Raw genomic sequence first — 22,799 nt, forward strand, 5'->3', positions numbered from 1 at the left:
TCATAATTATTAAAAATATCCCATGGCAATTTTTCAGAATTGCACGTAGCTGTCACATGCTTGATCCTTACTGACTTTCATTTGGAACTACATATGTAGCCATCTTTTGCTCAAAAATACAGTGTCCAAGGGGCACTACTATGCAATGAAGAGTTTATCTTATCTGACTAATGAAAGCAACCTCAATGAGATCAGGAGAGATTTAGAGGTGTCTTGTGTTTACTGGTTCAGGGGGCACCCCAACCACAGAACTGATAGCTACTCTTACAATTCAGAAAATTTTCCAATTGCTTTTACTGAATCTATTAGACACTTCACAAGCATTCCTAAACAATTACAGTATCACACAATTCTACAAACCACTAACAGATTTTCCTTTAATTCATAACATTAGCATTATTTTTGATAGGTTATCCAAGCTTCAAAATAAAAGTATAGCTGAAGTTTTTCTTTTATTTAATTTCTTTTATTTGGCCCAAGCTTCTTCCTTTTCTTCACAAAGGCAAACTGAACTTACAGGAGTTCTGTTTGCACCCTTTTTTTACCACCTCTATAAGCTCCTTTCCTTCTTGGTAGTTGGTTTTCTTTCCAATTCAACCCCTATGATTCCATTTAACCATTCCTACCTAGTCCCTTAAGCTTCATCAACACTTGGCATTCACTACACCTGCATACACAGGGTTCTTCTTTCAATAAGATGTCTTGCTTTTATCTGTCAATTCAATTATCAGCAAGTCATATTTTAGTCTTCAGAGAGCAAACAATGAATTCTAAATGCTGGTGCATATGGATGCGTGCACATCTGGAGAGTTAAGAGAGAAGTAATTTCCTTTCAAAAATATCTTTTTGACAGCCACAGAAATGCAGGGTACCAGATGGTACAGCTGTCAGCTCAACAGCAACTTCCTGCAATCATCTTCTGCTTTAACTTTGTCACTGGGCCCAGGGCTGCATGGGAGCCTTGCCACATGTGACAAGCCCATCAGAAGAGTAGGCTAGCAGTCACTGCCTCTAATCCTTGGCCAGTACTGAACCTTGTGGATTCTGCTTGCAACACCAGGCACTTAGTGAACAGCAGCTAGGGAGGGCTTTTTGGTCTGGGGTTTGGTTTTTCCTCCCCTTAGTTCTGCCTGTCAGAAACTGACATATAGGTGCTTCACTCAAGCATGAAACTTTATAAGCCTTCCTTTTCCTAATCTCAGTTTGCACGTCAGAAGCATCACTCCATACTAAAAAAGGGAACATCTGCTCAGTGCTGTGTGTCAGAAGATCTGATAAACACCGCTGCTGGACGCGGTGCTGGAATGAGAGCAGCGGCATCGAAACACGTGATCCACACACTGCCAGCCAGACCAGGACATGCTGGGGCTGCTTTTCCCAGCTCCTCAGCTGCAAAGGGATTGAAAATCCTCATCAGTGGACAGGACCCTTTGTAAAATGAAGAAACGTGGCTTTGTTACTCAGGCTTTCAGCTGCAGCAGTTGCCAAACACTTGCTTCAGTCCCATCAAATGCAGTGGGGATCTCAGAAGCAGCAAAAGCCAAAAGGAAGGAGAAAAACTTGGGGAAAGATGGCTCCATAACTGAAAGCATACTAGGTTTTTCCTAATCAAAAATAACAAGATTAAAAGTTCAATTGAAGGCTGAATTCCTGTAACTGACCCTTTAAGGATGAGTTCATTATCAGTCTCACTGAACAAACCTTGAAAACTGATCCTTATCAAGTGCTCAAGCAGGACAAAACTTCCCTCCACAGAACATTTAAAAGCTTCAGTCTTGTCTTGAAGAACAAAAAAAAAGAGATACTTTAAAAAAATCAATAAAGAAAAAAAGGCAAAAACTACTGTACTATTCCTCAGTTAAACAAATGCTTCTTGTCCTCTGCTGTAGAATCAGCAAGGAAATCAATCCTGGACTATACCCTGCTACAGGTTCTCTCTTCAGACTTCTGACTATTTATAATCTAGTTTGGTTTTAACTAGGAAAGCCTCTGTGCTCAAAATTTTTCAAGGTTCTAAAGAACACTAGGAAACACCACATTGGCCCCAGCGCTGAGGAAAGCCTCAAGCCAAGGCCGTTGTGGGCACCATGACCTCATGCCTGGCTACTGGTTGAAGCTTGCTCAGAAGCACCAGCCTAGCTGCAGGACAGGCCCCCAGGCCCCAGTGGCTGTTTGGCAGGTGACAAATGCTGTGCCTGGCACCCAGGGCACAGTTCTCAGCTTCACATAGACAGGGGGCCACATCATCAGGATGGAGATGGACCCAAGTGAACAAGTCTGTGGGATGGCAGGTTTGACAGAGCTATACATACACAGTTATTTCTATAGGTAATGAAAAAACAATAAAACCTAACATTGCAAGTTTATGAGACAGGATGAATCATCCATCTTACCACAGCCAAACCCAGGGTGCCTCAGTCTCTCCACCTTTCTTCTTCCCACCAACACTTTACAGCTATCTTATGCCTCTTTTGATGCTGATCAAACCTGTCTTCCCTGGGAGCTGATGCAACTCACTAACATGACAAGAAAGTAACCCAGCAATAAAGAGACTTAGCAGGTTTCTGTTGGCCTTTGGTGCATTCGAGAGCAGGAAGAAAGGTTTGGAGAGTACCTAAGCTGGCTGTTACCAAGGCCACTGGAATAACCTGCACCCCTGTCCCTACTATGGGCAGCAGGGAGCCTTCAGACTTGATTGTGCTTGTGAAACCTCACTGACTGAATGTGAAAAGACCTTCCTAGAAAGAGATAATACTGTTGATTTTAGAAGATATGCTGACCATGCAGATGCAGTTTCCTTTTAGTCCATAAGAAGCACAATAGTGACACAAACTACCACTTTCAAAAGTGCACGCATTTTCACTTTGAATAAATATTTCCATGATGGAGAACACAAATAGTCACAGCTTAACAACTGCTCTGATTATGAAAAAGATTTAATGCAATACCTCAGTACACTCTATGTATGTACATATGTGTATGTGTAGATATTCATGTATACATACATGTTCTCCACAGCTACCTCATCTAGATGCTGACAGAACATTCAGGGGAAGTGAGATCAATCAAACTCTAGTCATATAAAGGTATTCATTTCACTTTCGAGGAGCATGCAAGAGACTGTTTTTTAACATAAAAGCTTTTCCTGAAGGAATTTCATTTAATTTCCTTAGCACTACTAATCTCACCATTTACAATGACAGGACATTGCAGTCATGACACATGGTCTCTTAAAATTGCTCTCCTAATCAGTGTTTGTGTAAGCCCACTCTTAACACCTCACATAGAATGCAAAACTGGAGCTACCCCCTTTGTAAGTGGTAACCACATTGCACTTTTGCACTCCCCTTGCCTTCTTATCTCTACTTCCCGTGTTAAACTCCTGGAAACTGCATTTACAGCTGCACTACAAAGAATCACCTTAGATGTAGCAGTATCAGACCTGATGTGGGAGAAGTCTGAGCTGGTTTAATAATTAAGTGCATACAATGTCACTTCATTTACATATTTAGGACCTCATGGCACAGTCCTTTGGATTCCATGAAGTTATTTACTATTGTTGAATTAACATAATGCTTTTTATTCAGATGGGCCATTATACCACAGCTCAGTGTTGTCATCATCACAGTGAAGTTATCCTGAAGTAAGATTACTTAAACTAAAAATTCCAGGTGCATAAACCTAGACAAATATTTTTCAGGGTATTTTCAAGAAGTTAAGGATCTGAGACTTTTGAAATGCTTGGCCCCAGTTTCCTAAAAACATAACTATAATTTAAAGTGTAGCCTAGCACTTAAGATAAATGGTTTGCACTAACATGGCTCCATTTTCCCCTTTTATAACCTGTTAACATTATTACCACTAATTTATAGGGCAAAAGAAATTCAGCAGCTGAAGAAATGAGCTTGTCCTTAGGTAAATAATTTGGTGGCTTTAAATGAGACTTCAAATTAACCCTTTTCAGTTAACACAACAGGTTTTCTTTGAATGTTTTACATGAAAAACACCACTTAAAGTTTATTCACATCTTCCTTAAAAAAAAAAAAAAAAAAAAGGCATATTGCAAAGCACACAATGGAGGAGAAACTGATGGGAGTGTGTAATCAAACAACACCTGGCCAGAGTGCCACAGTACAGCATATGATCCATGCCCTGCCTGATCTTCCACCCCTCTGAACCCAGCAGTCCAGCCCTGAAACACAGTAACAACCATACATGGGAAACAGAGTGCTGCAGACTTAAATGGAATTAAAATCTCAGAATTATGTAAGGAAAATTGGGACTGGAAAGATTATTTTGTATCAATTGCCAGGAAAATGGATGCATGCTTCCTCCTCTTGGAATCACAGAATGATAGAATGGTTTACGTTGGAAGGGACCTTAAAGATCATCCAGTTCCAATGCCCCTTCCACGGGCAGATAACATCTCCCACTACTCCAGATTGCTCAAAGCTCCATCCAACCAGGCCTTGAAAACTGCCAGGGATAGGGCATCCACAACTTCCCTGAGCAACCTGTTTCAGTATCTCACCAGCCTCACACTAAAGAATCTCTTCCATATAGCCAACCTAAACTCCTCCTCTTTCAGTTTGAACCCATTACTCCTTGTTCTGTCACTATACTTCCTGAATGAAGAGTCCCTCTCTGCCTTTCTTGTAGAGCCCCTTCAGAAACTCTCAGGCCTCCACGCTACCTTCTCTTCTCCAGACTGAACAGCCCCAACTTTCTCAGCTTCTCTTCAGAGGGAAGGTGCTCTAGTCCCCTTATCAACTACGTGTCCCCCTCTGGACTGGCTGATGTCTCCAGCCTGTCAGTGTCCCTCTGGGTGGCATTCATTCCCTCCAGTGCGTCAGCCACACCACACAGCTCAGTGCCATCAGTGAAGTAGCTGAGGGTGCTCTTTTCCAGGCACTGCATCCTACCAGTCCTTTCCACACATGCTGGGAGACTTTCCCAGCTGAAGCCAGCCAAAGGCATTTACAGGTAAGGAAGAAGTCCTTATGCCTCCTCCTTCCTGCCATCCCCCATGTACCTGTGACAACCATGAACATATACAACACAGATTGGATACCAGAAATTACATTACTTCCTTCCTTTCCTTCACAGCCTTGGCCTTCTACTCTTTCTTTTCACAGTTTCCCATTTCTTTTCTCAGCCAAACCTCATCTTCCTTCAGTTTGTACAGGAAAAGTGACCACAAATTTACTGGTTCACAGCACTAGCTTGAATATGCATCAGGGTGTACAAGAGCACTTTCACTAGTCTTTGTTTCCTATCTCTTGTCATTAGAACCTCTTTGGGGTTGCATCACTTGGGCCTTTGCAATCTGTCCTGCTTGACTCACAAAGCATCTAAGCATGACTATTCTTATCTGTATAAACATTGTGTGTTACTAGGTCATCACAGCAGAAGTCCATGTTACAGGACTATAAAACACATCATGCTTGTAAATACACAAGTGTTATATGTTTGACCAGATACTATCCAGCTGTGACAGTGACACCCAGCCCTGTGAACCTCGTATGGAGCCAACTATAGGTGCATGTAAAAAAGAAGTATATGCATTAAAAAAGTTTTTTTTTTTAATAAAAACAGGAGTGTTGGTCTCAAAAGAATGAAAGAGCATTACCGCCAGAAAACTATCTAGATTTTTTGGTGACAATTTTTTTTTTTAATCTTGCTTTAATTAAATACTACCTGTGTTTTGTGGTGATGTTTTCAATAAAAAGTGACTTTCTTGGTAGGCATCCTGTAGCTATGCTGTAGCCTTCAAATCAAGAAGCTTTTGTCTTTTAGGGGTTATTCTTTTAACCTAAAATTGAATTTCGGGCTCCTTCTTCTGCCTAGGTGCAACAGCATTCCAAAAGAAACCTATAAGCAGTAATACAATATTAAAGAACAGGTTTTTTCTTATGTTAGAAATTATTTGCAAGTTAAAATGCTTTTAATACTTACCCAGTTTTTAATTAAAAGATAATTTGGGGGTTATGTGAGCATTTCAATATTTCTTTCCCCCTTCTAAACTGGGAGGTTCTGTGGGAATTCTTTTTAAACCTTGGATTTGGGTAGTCCACTCTATTAAAATAGTCTAAAGAGTATTGCCCTTACAAAGAGCTGAAGGTCACTATCCAACTGTGCTCATTATCTCATTATATGGTCTAATTCAGTAATGTGTTTTCTTCCTGGATGTGATAATTAGTTTTGTGTTTCTTTGTTTCTAACAAAAATGTGGAGATACTGGAATCTTTTAAGGAAACAGTGAATCATTTTGGAAGGCTGTGTGCAATAAGAGTCAAAGTTACGACCCTTCCTAGTTCTTACAATTTCATGGCCTCCACTTCCCAAAGCAATCTGCTCTTGGATCCCTGCTTTTAGGAAAACAGCTTTTAGGAAACAGCTCCTAAAAAAGCACAAGTACCAATAAACTGAAATTTTCTGGTGAGAAACATCTCAATATATACATTCAGAAAATGGAAATTCATTCTAAATAAGCCACAAAATTCACAGAGAGACTATGTGTTTCCCTTTCCATAGAGGATTGAAATCATAGTAATATGCTCACAGCTTAATCAAGTTAGGGGCCAGTACGTATACTGTAACACAGCCAAGTCCTGAAATCATTACCTTAAACCCAGCATACATGCTGAAGACTTTAGCAGCACACACTGCCTTCAACTCCCATTGAAATCTGTAGATTCTTGCAGGGATGTTGGGGTTTTATTATCTCACAGGGTCAAGCTCTTAGTCCTTAATCAGGCAAGAATCCAGATGAGGTCCATGGGAGATTTGGCAGAGAAAAGACTAAATGGAGAGTGAGAAAGGATGACTCTAAACAAGTTGGGAGCAGATCTTTATACAGAGCAGATCTTGCATATTGTACGCCTGATTCATAGGCAGTAATTTAGCTCACACAGATGGCAGCCACATGTAAAAAGATTTGGCTGTATATATCCTATACTTGCGCCTCATCCTCACTGAAAAGAAAAGGGCCCATTAGCAAACAGGCATTAGTTAGATTATTTAAAATGTAAATTTTGACAGAATAAGTCCAATAACAAGATTTTCAAAACTGTTGAAGTAGCATAAAGGGATATATATTTAATTGTAAAATAAAACACTAACTAGTATCCCTGAGGTTCTTTTCTGCCCACCAGAAATAAAACAAACCCCATACCAAAGCAAAATCATTCTCAATGAAATAGTAAAATTGCTTACTTAGGAAAGGTTTCTCAAAAGGCCATCTGCAACATCAGAGCTCTGAAATGAATCATTCACTAATGTATCTCTTTCCATTCCCCCTGAGGTAAAGTTCTGTTTAAGGAGTTTCTTACTAAATGCCACCACTCACTCATCTCCTTGCTATCTGGGCAACAACTGACACTTCACTCACTACAGCCCTTCTTCCCTGCCAAAACACTAAACGATTTTCTCCTCCTTGACTTCCTTTTGCTCATTTCTTCCCTTATTAAAAAGCACGTGCCCGTTGTGTTTTCCTACAGGATTTCCCCCCCATAGATCTACGAGGGCAACTGAAGAAACAGAGAGATGTGGTTCTACAAGAGTTAACCAATTCCACATTTTCTTAATGTACTGCCCAGCTGCTTGTTAGCTGTAACCAGAAGGAGCATGCACATTGGCTGTTAACTGCTAAATGCATTTTCAAAACTAATAAGAAGCTGAAAACAATTCAAGCTCTGGACATAAGTACAGCATATTCTCCCAGGCGAGCAGCAGATAAAAAAGGAGAACTGAGATGGCCTCCATATAAAATCACAATGGCTCTTCTCCTCAAATAATCTTTTACTAACTCTTTTTTTAATGGAATCTGGGGAAAGGAGTTTTAACTCAGGAAATAAGTCATTTCTGCCCAATGCTAACATAGCCTTTCTAAGGCATGCATCTTAGTATCATTGCTGCACAGAAAAAAAGTCTCAGGGAACCTCAAAGCCGACTCATGTTTCACAAAAATATAAAATGTTCATGCACACCTGAAGTACTTCCCTTTCAGAGACCCCACAGTTATAGAAATCCATCCCTCTGTATGGCAAAGGTTCAACTCCCATTTAAGGGCTTGCACAAAGGAAGCATGAGCCTCCTTGACACTACAGGTGGCAGGGAACACATGGGGGACTGACAGCCAGCAATGGAGTACAATTCCTTGTCTTCTCCAGTACAGGAAAATGCTTGTTGCTCCTTCTTCAACAAACAAACAAACAAGGCTTCAGGGAAAAAAAATGCAGGTACATTCTGTAAAAACTAACCACAAACCACTAACTAAGTGTAAAAGTGCAAGATCACAGAAGCTTTCTTAGCCCCTGACATAAATGGAAGCAGAGGCCTCAGTGAGCAGGATGGCTTTTTGCTTCCTACAAAAAGAATAACCAATACCCCAGCTCCACATATGGGGTAAGCAGTGAGAAACCTTTCAGGAGCCTTTCAAAGTGACTTGGCAACACTTAGAACAGCACTATTTGTTTCCAAGTACTATCAGTAAAGGATAGTGTTATTCAGAAAACAGTCACAGTATCCTGGAATTTACTAGATGCAAAATAACTTTGCAGTGCAGTCAGCAGTCTGAGGGGCCTCATACACGATTTGCAAGATTTCAAACAGTCCTCCAGAAAGGTGGGGGAATGAGTAATCTCTCTTCCTGCTAAACATTCAAAGTACACATAAAAGCTATCACTGAGTCAGCACTTGGTGGTGGCAATTCATCTGGTTTGCTGGAATTTTTGCCAGCCTCAAAGTGGCCATTGCTATGCATATAACATGCCCTTTTCTTTTTTATTTTTTTAATTACTACTATTATTTTTGTAGAAAAAAAATACCATATAAGCAACCAATTTCAGCATATTTGTAATTAGGAGGTACTATTAGGTTTTGATTTTGGGGAAAAAAACAACAGCTAAGGACTGAAAAAACTTCGATTTTAAACAAGTGGCATCTTAATACAAATAAAAAAACCAAGCAGACAGAAACTAATGCAGGGCCTGTTTAAACAATATGGTTGGGCAGAGTTTAACAAGGTCAAATGGTTCAGGCTTTCACTTGTCTATATTGTAGCATAACACACTGACTGTGAAGGGCTCCAGCTCAGAGTCCAGAGGAGGACTGTTGCCTCTCATTTATTGAACAGTCTTCATAGGAGAAGCATAGAAGTTTCAACATTGCATTGTACAGGGGAACATTTCCTTTTTGTAATGTATTGCATATCACTGTGGGAAACTAGCTGGCAAACTCTTGTTATGGGTAGAGTTACATAAGTTACATAAACAAAAAAAGTGCTTCTGTCAGCTTTTTAATGTACTTTTGGGTAAGGATGCATAGCTGTGCCAGTAAACCAAATCATTTCATTGCCATATATTCCAATTCTGACAGGCTGTTTTACATTCTGGTTGTGTCCAACTGTGCCACCAGGTGAACCACAGATCAAGTTACTTAAAATACTTGAACAATACTTCAGTACTCTCCTTCTATAAGAGGAAACTAATTTTTGACCTAGTACAAACATGACCTGCTGCAAAAAAGGGAGGCTCCACTACCCCTGCCACACAGTTCCAAGGGCCCCTTATTTGCTCTAGCAATCATGATGGTTCAGAGAAAACCAGCCACTTCTAGGACTTCAAAGGCTCTCATGTAAGCACACAGGAGCCCAGCTGAAACTTATTCTTCACATCAGTGGACCAGTGGTTTAAATTAATTGAATGGAATGGAAGTTCACAGCCATGCTTCCACTAATACCTCATGAGATCTGTGGTAATTTACTGGCCATCCAATGCAGAGGCAGGCTTAACATTACACTGCAAGGCAAGTTACTTGGTGAAACATAAGCCTGAGTGTATCCTGCTTTAGAAAAGCCACCACCCCCTAGTGACCAGCTGAAGTGCGGTATCAACATTTTCTATTTGGATACCAACAGCTGAATAACAAACAGCCCCACTCCCTGCTCCGAGGACAGCACAGACCTGATTCGTGATCACAGAGGGTCCTGGCAGAGCAGTTTGACAGTCCCACTACTCACAGCCCTATCACCAGTGCCACAAGTTTGGCTGGAAAAGAACCAAGTTCTTGTTGACTATAAACAACCTTTTCTCTGGAGAACAAGGCTACAGTAACAAATTGAATATATTCAGAAATATAGCACAGAAGTGTACTCTCATCTACTGTTTTTTAATTGTGCTTACTATTAACCATTAACAGTTTAGTTAACCCCCTTGGACAGTTCACTGCAGTTTTCATTCACTGTAAATGCAGAGACCCCATATGTCACCCACTACATGCTGTTCAGCCATTGTATGGAAAAAATGTTTATCTTTAAACCTTCCAATGTAACTGCACTGTTGTATTTGAATGTTCTTTGATATCATCCAGGATATTACAAAGATGCTTGTTTAAAAAGTCTCTTCCAGCTGTTCTGTGTGTATATTAGGAACATTACAAAGGCATCAAATACTCATTAGTGATGAGATCATCCTTACTAAAAAAAATACATACTAATACACATCTTGTATACAAACAATTACAGTGAGATATTGAACACAGGAGAAAGAATATAGCCTCAAATAAAGAGGGGAGCAGAGAGCACCACACTCATTGCAGGGTCCCACTGAAAGTGAGCAATAGCATGATCTCCCTTGACTGGTACAACAGCCCTTGCACAGCAGGTTCTCAGTAAATCTCTCTCCAACTCCACCACTCATGGCCTAGTTAACAAAATAGCACAGAGGACCTAACAAGAAGCTGCTTTGAAGAAAAAGCAAACAAACCCATGTGTTGCCAATGGAGAAGGCAGGCCAAAAGTCTTCAGACCAGAGCACAGGTTTTGTTATCACTTCAGGACATGAACCCTAGGATTAAACCCATTAAGAAAGAGGACCTGTGCTACACCACCTTCACATTTCTGCCATTAAATCCTCCTAGAGACATAATGCTATAGAACTGTATCAGGATCAGACACCTACTGACTAGTTTAGAATATTAAAGGGAAGAAGACACGGCGACTCTGCAGAAAGTTATGGTTTCACTGTCAACCCGTTCTGTCTGCAGCAGTTGTAGCCCACCAAGCAGCAAACTGAATCTTCAAAAAAGCCTTCCAGCAAGAGATGGCACCAGGGAGCACAGGGACACCAGTATACAGGCTGGTTCCTTCCAAAAATTTAAGGAAACCAACTGGAACAAGATGGCAAAACGGGTATCAGAACTGAATCAACTTAATTAGTTCAGTCATCTACTACCAAAAATGTTGATTGCTCCAATTAAATTACTTCAGTGCACTAAGCCAAAAAAGCACTGATTCATTGCTCAAAAATCCTCCTGGGTAAATCCTGATTTCACTCCATTTTTTCTTTGAGCAATCTTGTCAAATCATAGACAGTTACATGAATGCTTGACCTATAAAACCATCTCAAGTGCATTATTATTTCTCTGGAGAAAGAGGGAAGATACATTTTAGGACTCTTCAAGGCAGGGAAGAAACCAAAGGAGTTCTTTGTTAGCAACTTCTACTTGAAATGTTTTAGACAATATTTCTGGTTAATCCTTTATATAGTGCTTGTGCAATTTTGAAACTAACGAAAGAATAAGCTGGTTTGGTTTTCTCCGTACACAAGAAGATTTTAACAACACCATTGAGCAGTTCAATACTCAGAAATGTTTCATTAGAATTCTTTTCTCCTGAATCACATCAATAAAGTTGAAGTTCAGTCCAGTATTTATAAGAGCTAACTTATAGGCTTCTTGCTGCAAACATACTTTTGAGATCCAGTAAACGTATCAGAGACCTAGAATTAAGGAACTTTATTTTCTTTCATTGTTTAATTAAAAATTCAAAATCAACCATCACAAAATCTTAAACATTGTTTTATCTTGAGCATGAGATTGCTGAAAAAAAACCCTAGCTTTGCTAATTTCAAAAAGAAAAAAGATTTCAAGAGACACAAGTAACACAACCAGATCATTTTTCAGGGCTGCTTTTATTTTTCTGTTACTGGCATGAAGCATTCCTTATTCTGACACTTCAGTTACCTTTTTTCCCTTGGTAAAGAAACCATTACTGAAGTCAGATAACTGGCCTTTTCACAGGAGGCACTACAGAAGCATTTGTCAAGTATTACAATTAAGACAATTATAATTTTCAGAAAAACCTCAGAGACCTTCCTACAATGCATACTTGAGCTCTTACTTCCATCTGTGATGGTAAATGTGATCACAGAGATCAAACATTAGCACTGGGAGAATGAAAATGAATGCAGTGAACAATATGGCCGCGAGCACTATTTTAGCAAGAAAAATAACTACTACTGGCCTAGTTCCAAAAAGCAACTGAGACAAGTAATTTCCAAAGTAATCTCTGAACAGTTTTCTTGCCAATTTACTCAAATATCTATTACTTTTTCAGCTTGAAGGTGAAAATATCCCACAGAAAAATTAATTACTGCTTTGAACTCATTAGTGCTATAAAAGAAAATTTTGCCAGACTGACTTAACATTTCAAAGCAGAAGATACAGAAATTTGGCCATTTTTATAAATGATATAGTTATTATATAGTCCAAAGTCAAAGTCTACCCTAGTGCAGGAAACTGAAGCCACACATTAACTTGTATCATGTTGCTCAAACCATGCATGGGATTTGGTGCAGTTCTACCTGTTGTTGTAAGTTGTCTCCCAATGATGCAAGAAAAGAGTCACATTTCACCTGATTTTCCCTGAAAATCATTTTTGGTACAGTCTCAGATTTCCCATGTCCTTGCTTTGGTATGACTGATTCTACTTCCTGCAAATATAGTGACTTTTTTCTTTTTTAATAAGGATGGCAAGTAGAGTAAAATAAGTAACTCCATGAGTTAAGACACTTCTCAGAACATCATACTTGATCTATGATTTGCCAAAACATCAACCACCTTGATCCTTACCAGAGATCACAACAAAACTCTGCAGTTCAGCAACCCAGAGTCTAAAAACAAGCACAACAGCAAAAAGTCTGACAGTCCCTTTAATAAAACCTTTGCCATTTTCATAGCTCCAAAAAGGGCACAGGGAGGTTTTGAAGAATTACTGAGATAACAGCAGTTAGCGACAATGTGATCCATGTGAATTAAAGTGATTATGTTGGCTCTTCAAACAGTCCTGCACGGAAGATGCCAGGGTTGAACGCATCTGTTTTACTTATCAAGTGACCAAGATTGAGATATTAAATAACTCGTGGGGAGATCACAGAGAAAGTCACAAATCCAGATCCAAGCGTTTCATGTTTCAGTCAAAAGCAGAGGCTCACAGATTAGCCCTATGCATCTAACACAGCTATGGCCATCAGGCACGGGGATTGCACAAAGAGAACAGGGCCAGCTGCTGGTCCAGCATCCCCTGACTCCTTCAGGAGTCCCTGCTCATGGCTGGGCCACAGCTGGAAGGAACTGCTCTGACAGCCCATAACTCACTCCACCCTCTCCCAAAGGTCCTTCAGACACAGGCATTTACATTCAGTCACCACAGAGGATGAACATGCACATCACGTCACATAGGGCTGCTGTGCTTGGCTGTATGAAGAGTGCACATCACTCCAGAGGCAGGAGAAGACTCCACCATGGTCCTCAGACACAGCAGCCCCTATCCAGCCATGCTTTTATGCTTTACATCCAGCTTTTACGCTACAAAGCCGATGTTTCCCAGGAGTAACCAAAATGCCCATTTGGGCTAAACACATACATGCACCAATATATAAAGTATGTGACCACTGCTTTTAAAGTTCTTAATCTCCTACAGATTTCCTTAAAGCAACTCCAAATTTGCAAACTGAACTATGCTAAGCTACTTCAGTAATAGCTACATTTTCACCTTTATCCACTTTCATATAATTCCTGAAGCCTAAAGAATCACCAAGGCATTATGACGCTAAGTGTCCCTCCCTGATTTTTACACATTAATGAAAAGCACACGTTCTTGAGATGGAGAAAACTAATTTTGACATAGTAGCTAGAATCAAAATAACTTGAGGAGCATCTCTAGTAGAACATATGTATTACTGCTCTATTCAAATTAAAAGTAATAACAAAGAAAATTTTTATTTATTCCAAAGTAGATTGCATCCATCATCCTTTCCAGACACAAGGCAGATTTGGTGATCAAGGAAATAAAGAAAAAAGAAAAGAGGAAAATGAGGAAAAATAACCATAAAAATAAATTCTTCACTCACTCTTGACTTCAAGTGTCAAGAAAAAGAAAACGATATAAAAGCCCACCACCAAACCCGCTTCAGATGAAAGCAAACTTTTTGCTGAAGAGATATTACAGCAACAAACCTTACGTATGTTTCCACCACCCAGCCCCAAATTCCTTTTTTTGTTACTTCTTCGCTGCACTACTTCAATAATGAGAGCAATGACATTTTCAGTTATTTCCATCCCTGACAGGTAAAATCCCTTTTTTATTAAATGCCTATTAGTAAGTCTCACAGTGTGAAAGCTGCCAAAAAAAAGGAACAATAGCTCCATCTTTTATAAAGTACACTTATGAAGAAAAGCACATTGTGCTTAAAGCAGCTGCACTTCATGGCATTACTAAAAACATTTACTTTTGTCACCTCAGGTCAAAATTTATCCTTGGTGAAATTCCATTGACTTAAAATAAGTTTACACCAAAGAGGAATCCAACTCAGTGCCTTGAGGTAATGAAACATGGTACAGTCTTTGTGCTAAATATATTTTTTTTTTCACTCCAAATTCATCTCTCCTATGACTTATAGCCTAAGGGACTTCAGTTCTTTTTAGCATTAGCTAGAGAGGATTAAATTATTTCTCTTTGTTGAAAAGGCATGTATTCGGTCCCTATATTTTCTCTACACTATAACATCACCAGTAGTAAGATAATGGCATTGAATCATACAAGCATGCTTCAGTGGAAGGAGTTTATAAAAGAAACAGAATTGCAGAAATTCAATACAATTTTCATTTGAAAACAGCAATTGTTTTTCTAATAGCAGATGCTTCATTTCTTGTTGAGACACCCCAGGACCACATATGGGAATGCTGGGTGTGGGCTTGTATAGCATGTGAAATCTAATCTTTAACTAAATATGCCCTTCTCACCTTTTTATTAATTAAAGGGATTGAGGGTTCATGTTATTTATAAGAAAAATGACAGATGGAAAAGCTAAGAAATAGTTAATAAGGGCCTGCAATACAGAAAGGATATTAAAAGATCTACAAGCAAAACCTCAAATCCCAATTCCCTTCAGAAAACAAAAGAACTATTTTTAGCAAAGTATTTATAAAATAATTATGTGAAGCTTAGAACTTGTTAACGACAAGTTTCTCTTAAAAAAAAAGAAAAATTTTAATAAATTCTCTTACAAAGACAAGGATTAATGCCATCTCCATTCTGTGCCATAAAATTTTCCTGAAAATTACTTTTCATCAGTGTATAACTTCCCTCCAGAGACCCTTAGTAACTCCATTTGCCAGCATCTATGCAATTCCAGTACTGCATTATGGGCCTCATATTTCTTAGGACTCCTTTGGCATCACCCAGAGTCAGTTTTAATCAAAGAACCAGATATTCGTGTTTAATGATAAATTCTCAGGTTCAGCAAACACTTCAATGTACACTCAGCTGTTCTGCTGAATCAGGACCCACAATCCCACATCCTACTGCTCCACATGGGTGCAGAATTGTGCAGAATTCTGCTGAAACTCAACTGCTTTTAGCTTGAGAGCCTTGCTGGTACAGGAAAAATGAAGTCTGCTCAGTTCAAGCCATTCCAAGTCTGTGATACAATTACCTCTTTGAAAATACATAACCCTTCTCTGTATCCTGACTAAATTCTTCAGAATTTTTGTGTGGGTTTGGAAGATAAAAAAACACTATTTATGCATAAAGCACATAGAAATGGCACAGGATTTGATTCAATTCAGTTACTGAAAGACTGACAGATGAACAGATTAAAAATGTAATTTACAAAGGAATACATCATTATGCAGCACAAGAAGGCTGAAGAAACTTAAATCAGTGGACACACAGAATTAGTCTAGCTTCCCAATTTTAATCAGTCTTTGTATTAAAGTGCTCACTTAAAACAATTTACTGCTTTAAAGGTATTATGTTTTGTGTGAAATGAAAATTAACTCTTTTTTATGCATATTTTGGCATCTCAAAGTTATGTCACAGAGCTCACTGACATGAAGTTAGGAATTCATAATTTGATTCCCTATCAGATAAACATGTGGTACTAAGATGTTTCAAATCATCATCAGGGTGATGAAGGAATAAAAAAATTAGAACAATTTCCACTTTTAATAGCCAGTCACTGGTTTCTCAATAGTGTTTCTCAGAAGTGAGGGCACGTTAGCCTCCCCTGAAGAGCATGGGCATTCCCTTGCAGCCCATGCAGGCAGGCTTTCAGCTTTTCTGACATAGCACAGCACATGAACCAGCCCTTTGCTCCTCTAGCTCTCTGACACTGCAGATCTTCAAATGCTCTGAGTGCTGGTTCATCTCATGCTCAAAAGTCTGAACACCCAGACCATAAACAGATAGGAATAGGTGATTTTACAAGGGAGGCAGAAGTCAGCTGATTATGAGAAAGAAGTGAAGGGAAAGGGTAGTAAGAGAGTGAAAGCTTCATCCATTCAAAAGCTGCAACCAGCCTGCGCTTTACTTCAGTCATAAGAATTCAAGATCCAACCTCTGTCCCTTGGTTCTCATCCTCTAAACACAATTTAAACAAAGAAAAAACTCTACACCTCTGGCAACAAATACTTTGGGAGAAAAAACAATTACAGTCTAATTACATCTGGGAAATAGCCAGCAAACACTGCTTAAAGTAAAAGGAAATTTGTGTGAGCAACTCCCAGTATTAATTTCTACTTTTTTTTTTTTTTTGATCATGTCCTTCACCTTATAGTGGAATATTTTTCTACTACACTTTGAAGAATCATATATTGCTTTTGGAAATAAAGTGTTCAAGGTCAGAGGAAGTTAATCTTTAAAAAGAAAAAGTAGGTGTCATGACAAGGCCTGTTTCTTCCTGCTGTTCTGTTTATTAACATGGCACCCATCACCATCATATCTGGGGGGCAGAGATCCAGAAGATACATGAGCTTGCAAATGAACAGTCTTATTGAAAATGAAGCACACATACTCTGAATGTAAGATTAGTTACAAAAACTATGTAAAAAGAAAGAAAAAACAGCTAGGATTACAATAGAGTGGAGAACCAGAGAGTAAAGAGCTGTTGGAAGAAAACCATAAAGAAAGACCCAATATGAGCAGAAAAACCAGTGACCTCAGTAATACAGAAAATAGGTAAATTCTTCAATATATCTAATTCTTACAGGGTCTTGATCTGCCTGACCACAACCATGAAACACAGTCATAAGGAGAAATGTATCTACAAGTCAAGCACAGGCAATGCTAAATATCAGGGGGGTTGAAGGAAAGTGAACATGGCTCCATGGGCAAATTCTGGTTGGTATCAGGTACCACAGCTGCACTGCTTTCTCAGCAGCAGGAATGATCTCCACCAACAGAGGATCTACCCCAGAGGCTGCAGTGAGAACCTTTGGCCACTGTAAATCCATAGGCTGTATCACCCTTCTGTCTTCTTTCCAGCTGAATAGTAATGGAGGAAAGGGAAAAAAATGGAAGTTAAAAAACATTCCCATTCCTTCATGGAAGGACCAGTCTTGTTGAAGGTTTGGCCCTCAAGGTCTAGAGCAGGTATGCATTTCAGTTGTCCTCTAAGACATTTTATTAAGACATGCATCATGCACCCAACTGCACTAATTTGCCAGCAAGTAAAATAAATATGTTCCAGCCTTTGATTTAAGCCACATTAGGACAGAATATTTTTGCTCCAAGATTACAAAACCAGACTAATTTAAGAGGTCATCCAAGGCCTGGATAACTGTGTGTCGTGTTTGTGTGGAGTTCCTACTGCAGGTTGCCAGGCCTTAATTTAATCCCACTTCAAAAACTTAAGTCCTTCAGTCGGGTAGAGAGCTTGCCAGAAGTTTTTCTCTCCATTCTGGACTTTCCATGAAGTAGAAAAATCTCAGAGTAATCAAGGTTTTCTTTGCAGTCTTTTTCTGCCCAATTAAAGCTTTATAAATAAAAGCTTACATGAAATCCATGTACAAGACAAAAGCAAATTTAATTCAGATAAGCATTTTGCTACATACATCCAGGTAGTATGAGGAGGTAGAAAACCAGGAAAATATTCTTTGAATATTTATATAGACTTTTTTCAACGCAGTTAGTGAGGTGTAATCTTTAAGCTATTAGCTTGAAAAACATGTGACTAGTCTTTGACCATCCATTCCTGTGCATCATGTTCATGTAACTCCAGGGTTTTGGGGTTTTTTTAATATATTTAACACACTAGTACCTTCAAGAGTGGAAAATACCAAACCAAACAAAACATGGGTTCTGTCTAGAAGCTCACTTACACCTGAAAATACAAGAATGCTGAAGCTGTTAAAATGTCAGCAAAAGCCCCCCATAACCAGTAGCAGCAGCTTCAGTGTAGAACTGGCAAACAAAAGAAAGGTGTGCTCTTCTGCAGGTGCCTCACTTCTTAAGAAACAAAGAGCAAGCTGGAAAAAGGCTGAAATGTATAAAAATCAATACCCTAGGGAGGTGGCATACTGCCCCCTGCCTCCCCCAGGCTCCACCACAAGCAAGGGATTTTATTTATACTACTTAACTTTATTTAGACTTCTAGTTTTATTTATACTGGTACATTTGTGGTTCAAGACTGAAAAAGCATGAGTTGTGTATGCTGGCAATTAAGAGCCACGCCTGCAGTGCCCTGGCCATCACGCTGACCAGAGCCCAGGGGCCTCTGCCAGCTTTCCACACAACTGGAACATGTTGTTTGCTCCCACCTGTTCTTCACCTAGGGCCACAAAGTCCCTGCATTTAAAGCATAACTGTTTGCATGAAAAGGATTCAAGATCTCAAGTTGCAAAAGCTCAGTCTAAATAACCTTCAGAGAGCTGTCCTTCCTCAGTTTTAATTACACCTGCTTGACATCTCTTCTCTCTTCATCACAGTCCATCGGTTCTTGCTCTTATCTTACTGTATTCATTATACTCTGTAAAGGACATTATCTAGTTGTTCTCATTAAGAATTTATTGAAAAAGTTTAAAAGCATGGAAGAAAACCAAAATATACAGGTAGGTATAGCCAGAAACCACAAAGACAGTGCTTCCTCACCTTCCCCTAACAAACTGTGACCCTTCCTACTCTCTTCAGCTAATTTCTTCCCTTGCAGATAGAGGAAAAATCAGTCTCCAAGAAAAAAAGAATTTGAAACTATCCCTCCTCCAAGCAGGGTGCTGGACTAGACTTCCAGAGGTCCCTTCCAGCCAAAATAATTCTGTCACTCTACTTATTCATAAGCATCTGATTGAATCCAAAGCTTTTTAAGAGTTTGTTTCAAGAATATCTGCCAGAGGAAAACACAGAGATGGGAAGTAAAACCAAAAAAACCACAATGAATTTTGAGACAGATATGTTACATTTTCTGAACACTGAATAACTTTCTAATAGTAGTAGTACTGTTTGATAGCACTTTTAAATCAGTGGGTTTTAATTAAAGCTGGTGTTAAGAGGTAAACTGACTTGATAGGCAAGCATTCTCCTCAGCAGCAAAACAGAATTATGGTTGTGATCAATTTAAAAAGCTTTTCTTTTCTGCACTGGGCCTCCCTTTTAAAGTAGATTTTTACACATCTAGAATGACAGATTTGCTCCAAGTAATGGCTCTTGCCAGCCAAGAGCAGCGTTGATGTCCTCAGCCCGAGCTGCAGACACACTCAGACACACCCTGCATTGCTGGAAGTCTGTCTGTAATGAAGCTATTGCAAAATGTCAGCATCACGTACTATTAAACAATCGAAGTTACTAATGTTGGATGGATGCCTTCAAGAAGGTCAAACCCAGAGAAAGTCCCACAAGGCTTGAGGGCTTGAAATAACATAATTTTCCATGCTGAAGGTGAAATGAAGCCAAATTGTAACACATTTAATTGTTTAGCCCTGTCTCTTCCAAAGCCGGTCATCTTTTCCACAGTGAGGACATCTGAGATTTAAGCAAGCCATCTGTCCACTGTCTACTTTTCCCACTGTCTCATTTTGACTGACTGTACATTCACTTGGCCTCTTCTCCAAAGACCCACGCTGTACACAAGCTGGACACATAAGGGGCTTCCCCTTGCAACCACAGAAAGAACTCTGACAAACAAACATTCTGAGTAGAATCACTTCAGTGCTCGAAAAAACTACAGAATAAACTAAGTACTTGAACTCCACAGATCTTTCCTTTCTCTGTCACAAGTTATTGCAACAGAGTGTTTTAAAAATCCCCAGCTAGGCCAAAATGTGGGACAGGAACAATCCCCTTAAATGGCAATGCATGTTCCTAAGCTAAAAGGACTCCATTAACACAGACAACTATTACTAAAAGGCTTTTGCCATCACCACTAATGGTTGACTGTAAATCAGGTTAGACAACTGTCAGGAATGACCAAGGTGAGGTTTATTCCAATAAGGCAGGAAGGATGGACAGACTCAGTGACCTATTATGAACCTTTCTGGGATTTTGTCTAACATAGTTTTTATAAAGGCAAATAACTGGGGCTTAATTCCAGATTGTAGGTCTTGGAGGCAGCATGGAACTGAGCAGGTACACCCTTTCAGCCCAGCTCTGTAGAGAGACTCCAGCAGCCTCAGCTTCACCAGCCCAACCCTGTACCTAGGAAAATAAATCCAGCCTCTTAGCACAGCCATAGTTCATCATGCTGGCAGAGCTACACTGCTTCCACTCCCAAAGGCTTCCATATCAACCCTCCCCTTTATAATACATGTGCACCATGCAATTTTTAAAAATAAATAGGTAAATAACCTAAGTAATCTACATTACTACTGCAGTTCTTAAATTATTTTAAGGGTGAACATAGGAGCAAGAAAACATTATTTTAGGAACAGCATTGTTTCTCACATCATATATGATGCAATTATCACAACAGTTTTACAGAAAACCTGGATATAAACTTTAGCTGACCTACTGTCTTCAGTACGAAAAAGTATTTTTGATCAATTCTAAATATGCACATCCAGTTACAAATGCTTGATTTGCATACTGCATGCATGATGCAATCATGAATGTATGATTTGCATAATACCACCTACCTGCAGCTGCAAAGCACAAAACCATCAAAGCAAACACTGAAGTCACACAACTTGACATTTTTGTAAGTGCTGTATCTTCTCAAATTAACTTGCTTTGTGGTTCCTCATGTAGATTTACTTTCTTTGAAATTTGTGGTGAGCTTTGAAATCAGATCTTCTGGACTTTAAATTGCCTATAGAAAGAAGCAAAAATAAATATTAATACAAATACAACTTACAGAAATATTATTAGATATTTTAAATTATCTCTCTTGTAAGAAGAGAAAGAGAATGCTCTCTTAAAGGTCTAGTAGGGGAGTGCATTTTATATTGTCAGATATCCTAGGTACCAATAACCTAGTACTCCTCCCCCTGTATTTCAGTACCTCTTTGCAGATGCTGCTCCCTTATATTATACATCGTGCAAGTTAGATCTGCTTGGAAGTGAGGCCCCAGAGTCCTTTCTGTCAGCTAATACCAGAGTCCCACTGAAGCCTGCCAATGATACTCACACCCTCAGACGTTTATTTTAAGTAATCAGACTTTCTCTGGTACATATAAACATTTGTTTGCTCAGTTATCTGCTGCTACTTTTATTATAGCATGGAGAAATATTTCACATGTCTTCTAGCTGGTTGATGGGTAACTCGATAAATTTAATTCATTATTTCTCAGTATGACAAACTCTGAAAACTTTTTAATGCTACTGACACTAAATATAAACATAAAACTGCTCAGACTCTTTCTTTTGAGAGATTTTGAGACATGATATAGCAGGTCAGTTAAACAACTCTAGTGTGCTATGCTAATAAATGACAATACAGCTGATGGCTGCAAGTCTTACAAACATTGAAAATTCTGACCCCAGAACGCACATTGCAGATTTTGGAGGGGAAATGCTTAAGCAGATGCACAATAGCCTCTTCCACTTTTTTTTTTTTTTATTCTATTCTCAGTCATCTAGATGTCTAGAATAAGATTACAGATCAGGAAGGTAAAAAAACAGAACATTGGTACTGTGCCTTCAGAAGCAGATGACAGATGGCACCTTGGCAACCACTAACACTCATCATAAAACAGTGCAAGAAATTACAAGCCTCCATCATGGGACTAAGTGATAGCAAAACGCTGAGTCAGGATCATGTGGCAACATGAATATCATTTAAAAGGTTCCTGTTGACATTACAATGGAATGAAGTACAAGGACAAAAGGCCAGATTCTGTCATACAGTGTGTGCCATGCTGTGCACCAGCAGAAGCCTGTTCAACCAAAACCTGCTCCTAGACCAGCACTTCAAGACCAGCAGCCCTGGGGCTATGAGGAAACTCAAGAATCTCCTCAGCAGCATTTCTGCACAGGTTGTTTGGTGGGGAGGGCACTGCCCTGTGTGCATAGAGCTGCATCTACACTCCTGAAAGGGCTGTTGGAGCCCAAGATCATAATTCCAGCCTCCTGCAGATCCTTCACTCAGCACCCAGCTCCTGGAACCTCCAACTGGTCTTGGCAGTGCCCCAGATCCCACTGGGAGGTGGGGGAAACAGGAACAGCTCTGCAGGCTGCTGGGAACACCCAGAGACACACTCCTGCAGGACAGCAGCATATGGGAGAGTAAGGAGCTGACTATCTGTCACAA

At 39.5% G+C, this 22,799-nt stretch overlaps 1 protein-coding gene across 2 annotated transcripts in view; it reads right to left on the reverse strand.

Annotated features, from left to right (window-relative positions):
- TGFBR3 (transforming growth factor beta receptor 3) overlaps positions 1 to 22,799 on the reverse strand; it is a 113,328-nt gene that overhangs the window by 78,613 nt on the left and 11,916 nt on the right. For both annotated transcript variants that reach the window (XM_053950141.1, XM_053950140.1), the window contains exon 2: positions 21,187 to 21,359. In XM_053950141.1, the coding sequence (XP_053806116.1) occupies positions 21,187 to 21,244 (58 nt within the window). In that variant the 5' untranslated portion in view covers positions 21,245 to 21,359. The remainder of the gene's footprint in view (positions 1 to 21,186; positions 21,360 to 22,799) is intronic.

This window comes from Vidua chalybeata, chromosome 9 (genome assembly GCF_026979565.1).
Source record: "Vidua chalybeata isolate OUT-0048 chromosome 9, bVidCha1 merged haplotype, whole genome shotgun sequence".
Lineage (NCBI taxonomy): Eukaryota > Metazoa > Chordata > Aves > Passeriformes > Viduidae > Vidua > Vidua chalybeata.